This window comes from Protobothrops mucrosquamatus, unplaced genomic scaffold (genome assembly GCF_001527695.2).
Source record: "Protobothrops mucrosquamatus isolate PMUCROS unplaced genomic scaffold, P.Mucros_1.0 scaffold_96, whole genome shotgun sequence".
Taxonomy (NCBI): domain Eukaryota; kingdom Metazoa; phylum Chordata; class Lepidosauria; order Squamata; family Viperidae; genus Protobothrops; species Protobothrops mucrosquamatus.
Genome location: NW_015386172.1, coordinates 116,011 through 121,837, shown reverse-complemented (window position 1 = coordinate 121,837; position 5,827 = coordinate 116,011). Strand labels below are relative to the sequence as shown.

The following is a 5,827-nucleotide window of genomic DNA, read 5'->3' as shown; positions in this document are numbered from 1 at the left end:
TTCAGATACTCTGGCAAATAGCCACGAGCGTATTTCTTTTTTTGAGACATGGACTCACAATATTTTGTTTGAAGCTGTAGGCACGTGCTCACTCTCACAAATCTAACTGCGTACTGACCAGTGTGACCGCAAACAAAAGAGCCTGCGCCGTGTATCGTCTCCCCATGCCTCTCGCGCATCGTGGATTAGGTTGGGGGGGGCGCCGGCTACCAGCTCTGCTTGCCTGTTACAGCTGGGTGGTGTGGGGAGAGATGCGCGAGCTATTCTGAGATGAGGCTCTTTTGTTTGCGGTCGCACTATAGCACCATTTAATTTCACTTATGTAACATGAACTAAACTTATGCGAGAGCGATACAAATAGTATATTTTCAGAAATTTAAATTGTCACGGGGAATTTTATGAAAACCTAATGAAAATGTTTTTAAATAATGCTATGAAAATTTTTAAAAAGTCAATTAAATTTAAAAAAAAGGAAAGTGCTTCAGTATCGGACAAAACCCCTACCACCCACCATGAAAGCTGGAACGCCCACTAGTGGGCGGTAGGGACCAGGTTGACTACCACTGCCATAGAGGGTAGGTCAACCAGGTTTAGCGACCAACAGGGCCTTGACTGCTCAAATACAGGAGACGGGCTGGAAAGTCAAACTGAAGTCACTAGTCATTCACAGGGCACTTCACCTAGTGCAAGAAGCAACGGGGAAGACAATACAAACTCCCCAGGTCTGAGAAGGTCGCTAAGGGTAAGAGGCCCTCCCAAACACCTGGCCGATTACGTAAGGTGAGCAGGTACATAGCAATAGCTGAACTAAAAGTACTGGCTGGTTGTCTTTAAGGAAACAAGGTCGGGGGGCCACTGGATCTGGTTCAAAGGAACAGTCCCACACCTTATACATTGTGTGACATTAACTCATCATTAATTATATTACCATCAATAGGATGGCGTCCATGTGGGTGCAATCTTATTTCATCCAGGGGGAAGGGGTGTTGTGTCCTGAGCCTGCAAGAAGCAGGCTCGGGACGTTGCAAGAGTCCCGGGCATTTGCAGAAGCTGCCCGGGACCAGACTGAGCGGTGCCGGCCTTGTGCGCATGCGCAAGGCGGGAAAAGACCGCCTCATGATTGGTTGAACTTGCCCGGGGATCAGAAGGTATAAATAGAGGCCTGCGTGCCTCTGCTCGGGTTGTTCGTAGATTGGAAGCAGAGAATAAAGACTTGTTAGAAATGCATCGTCTCAAGCGCCATTATTCTCCGGACTTAACAAGTATTTCTTTCCTCTAAGTGCTTCAAGCTCAGATGGAGAACGGAAGAAATAGCATCCTCCGTAGATCGATATTTACTGGATATCCTAGACATGTAATGTTTACATGTTCTTGGATTAAGCCAGTATACTTTGCTAAATATTCTTATTTATTAATATATGTATTATAAAACAATGTAAAGCCATATATAGAGAGAATATCTTTTAAGTAAAAGGGAAAAAATAAAATAAATAAGGTCTTAATGTATTCAGTGGACACAAAAAATCCACTGTTGGGTCATTCTTCCAAAAAGGAAAAGAAGATAAGGCATAAGAGGCAGAACTTTGTATAGGAATGCTTTAACTTTTTATGTCTTCTAAATAAATCTATTTGTCATCTCATATTAGAAAAGTGAATACTGCTATCATATTGCACGTACAAGTTAGAACTTTCCAATTGTTTTTGTATTTATCTCTTATTTTACTGTAGAAGCTGTCTTTGGTAAAGATTTTAAATGTAAATGGAAGTAATTTTAAGGATTTATAATTTGATGCTAATTAATCAGCATCCAAGTAGAATTAACATTCTTCATAATGGCAACATTCCATTATGCAATGGTATTCATATACATAATGGCTAAAATTAACACATCACTCAATACCCCAGCACAATATTTATTTTATTTTTATTGCTAAAACAATATAAGCTCAGTTGGTAAATAATTAAGCAAAAATTAAGAAATTGAAATATGCTGTTTGAATCGGAGTAAAATATGAAAAATGGACCACAGGAAAAAAAATCAAAATATATTTCTTACTGTACAAAAAGTCTAAATACTGTAATAACCTATAAAGTGAAGAAATAACCCTTCACTCATGATGCCAAAGCAAGACATTAGCACCCGATTCTCTTTCAGATAGAACAAATAATAGAGATATTTGTAAAGTATATATATAGAAGAGGGAATCCCTTACCTGCCCTTTCCAGAGATCCAGCCAAACAAACAAACAAAAAAAAATGGCAAACTTAACCAAAGGTTAAATATATTATTATGCAAAGTGAAATATAATTATACATTAATTTATGTACTAAGTTCATATGAATTATATGTCATAATGCAAATTACTGTGTACATACTGGTTATATTTTGAGTGCACATATATAACCTGAAGCACCACAGAAAACTTTTATTTCCTTAAAGAGTTAAAGAAAAAACTTTACATTTGATTGGAACAAAACTGGTGCTTTATATTGTGTATATATAAGGATTAAACCAGAAACAAAATATAACATTTGTCTAATATGGACTGGAGAATGTATCTCACAATGATGCCAATTTGCCAGATATAAATATTAGGGAAAACTGTTAAAATGTTAACAATATAGAAGGAGATGGCATCAATTGTATGAATTTGCATTGGTATTTGTGAGAAGAGACCAATCAAGAACTCATAATTATAATGCCATACACATGTGTGTTGTTGCATGAGTCCTAGGTTTGCTTTTGAATAGAAATGCATAGGATTGAGTGATATCTGCTTATGAAATACATTATTATGTGGAATCAGTTATGGTTAGTCTTTCTATAGCTAACAATTTTATTGCTAGAGTAATCAGAACAGCTGAAATTGTACCTACTCTTGTGAAACGATTCACAATTAAGTTCTTTTGTAATGGTGTAATTAATTTAACTTCTAAAAAAGGGTACTGTACAGAATGGTTCAAGGTTTTAGGTATTAAGTAAATTATTTCTCAGTAAGTCTTAAAAATACCCTATAGAAAAGATATAATATTATCTTTATTCATTACAAACATATATTAATATTAAGGAACATTATTTATAATTTGGTAAATACACCAACAGTTATTGCATCGTTATCATGTAAAAGATTTTAAAGAGGCTTTTTAAAAACATTTTTTAGATTATAGTGTTAATATGTCCCTACATGTAATTGGAAAATAAGATCAAACTTATTATTTGTTAATATAAACACAGCACAGAGGTGTCCAACTGTAAATCTAAGTAAAACAAGGAGCTTCTTATAGTACAGTCACAGGACAAACAGTGATCATTAAAGGCAAAGTCATCAGGTGAAAACGAACAGATGAAGAATATGCAGAACAACCTACAAATATATAACTCACTAAACCTGGCAAATAGTACCTAATGAAATGTTGTATTAATTTTGTACTGCATTACAAACTTAGACTTATAAGAATCAATTCTTCAGTTTTTCATTCAGCTAAGAAAATTTCTTGGAATTAAACTTTTGCCTTTGGATTCTTCTTTTTTATCCCTGCTACAGCCATCACTACTGAAGTGATAAATTAATAAACTATAGTTATATTTCATTACAACATTAAAATTCACAGAGCCACAGAAATATACAATTTACTGGTACATTCTGAAATAGTTCAATTGGATATAATTAAAAGCTTACTTGCAAATGGTTTTGAAATAATTTTGAAAGGACTAATGTCATGCAAAATTTCTTTTTTAAAAATTATATCTAAATGTATAATGTTGCCAATGTATTTCACCAGCCTAATCATAGTGCTGGAAAAGTTGTTTTGTCTGCTTAATAGAAGTACTTTTTCTCAAAATCTCTAAAATTAACAGTTTTCTTATTCCCTTTTGGGGAATCAAGGAACAGTACTCATATGTATATTGACTTCTTTTGTGTCTTAAAAAAACTGTAAAAAGTTTCAAGGTTTGCAAATAAAACTATGTAAAGCAAAGTCTGAGGATTATTGCCATTATTGAACCATTATTTGGGCCTTTCAGGCTGGAGACTTTCAGTTAGGCACTTGAGTTGCTCTTCCCCAAGTTTGATTTTGTCCTCTAGCTCTCGCTGTTCTATTATGAGGGCTGATTTCATTTTGACAAAATGCTTATAATCAGCAAGGCTTTCATCACTAAGATAGCTGGCCAGAATATCAAAGACAATCCGTTCCCTTCGATCCAGGTTTTCTTTCAGCTCCTTTGCATCTTCATGTTGCTGTGTGAGTAATTTCTGTTTTTCTACTAGAATCCGCTAAGGGAACAGAACAGGAAAATTGTAGTGATTAATACATTTAGCTTTATATTCCATTTCCATAATGAACGTTCTCCTATCATTGTTTTAAAGGAAACATCTTAGGAAGACCTACATGCTGCCCAAGCAAATAATAAAATAACAAAGCAGCTTTCTGAATTTTATTATTTGGTAGAACATTGTAACACATATATTGTATAATTGATGGCAGCACTCCCACGTCTCAAAAAGGTTGATGAAGATTTAATTCACTGTCTGCTATATGAGTCTTTTTATTCTTAGAGTTCTACAAGCTCTAATTAAATTGTGTCTTCAGGAAAATTATCTTGTAATGAGTTGTTCTGCTCCATTACAACAACAACAACAACAACAATAACAACAACAGAGTTGAAAGGGACCTTGGAGATCTTCCCCACTGCTCAGGCAGGAAACCCTATACTATTTCAGACAAAAGGTTGTCCAGTCTCTTAAAAACTTCCACTGTTGGAGCATTCACAACTTTTGGAGGCAGAAATGGACATATCCTTCCTCCGCGCCCCCATTGGCCTCCCGCCGGAGGAAGGATAGGGAGGAGGAAACCTGCACCCACATACGTACGGAGGAAAGATCTAACTGGAGGGCTGAGGCTAGAAAGAGAGAGGAGAGGAGAGAATGGGAAGGGTCGTGGAAAAGCGATACGGAGATTGAGAATGGGGGGAGCGTACGACAGGAAGGTGGATACGAAAGAGGGAACACCCCCGCACCAGAGGAACAGCAGGAGAGGATTAGCGAAAAGGAAAAGAAGGAGAGTGGGTACGAAGAGAGAGACACCACTGACGGGGAGGCGACGAGAACGAACGCGGGAGCGCCGCCTGTGCCCCCTATGACCCGCCACCGAGGAGGGGCGGGGAGAGGGTTGACGGCTACACATACACTTATGGAAGAAGGGTTGAGTGGGGGTGTAGAGGGAAGGAAGAAGGAAGAGAGGAGAGGGTCAGAGGATGAGAATGAGGGAGTGATGAGAGTGGTGGAGACACGAGTGAGAAAGGAGTCAGATAACATTATGGGAAAGAAGGAAGAGAGGAAGAAGGTGGGACCGCAGGCAACTGGAAAGAAGAAAGGAGGTAATAAACAACAAAGCGATACCCTGGATGAAGGGATGCCTCCCCCCCCTCCCGACGAACGAACAAGGCAGGAAAAGAAAAGGGGTGGGAAAGAGAAAGTTAGGAGCGTAGCATTATGCGGAAGGACAACTAAGAATTTAGTGCAGGAGGACTACCTGGGCCCGGTCACGAGATCTAGGAGCCGGGTGCAAAAGGCACCGCTCCTATAAAAACAGCCATCCCACTGACGGCTAGCCACCCCAGGTATATCCATGTTCAAAGTCAGTCAATAGACGTGAGCACCAGGGAATACAATAAATAATTTAATAATAATAATTTAGAGATAAAAGTTCTTAAGAATATTAAAAACCTTTAAAACACATAGAAATCAATAAAAGTGCCTAGCTTTCGTCGGCATCTGCTGACATCTTCAGGGCTTAGAATGCTGGTCAATGGGAAAGTCCCTTTATA

General features: G+C 37.8%; 1 protein-coding gene across 1 annotated transcript in view; it reads right to left on the bottom strand.

Moving 5' to 3' along the window:
- Positions 1–3,869: 3,869 nt before the first annotated feature.
- The window catches only part of LOC107286505 (protein Shroom2), a 41,312-nt gene continuing 39,354 nt past the window's right edge, over positions 3,870–5,827 (bottom strand). The window contains exon 4 of the mRNA XM_015814881.1: positions 3,870–4,274. Within this exon, the coding sequence (XP_015670367.1) occupies positions 4,008–4,274 (267 nt within the window). The 3' untranslated portion in view covers positions 3,870–4,007. The remainder of the gene's footprint in view (positions 4,275–5,827) is intronic.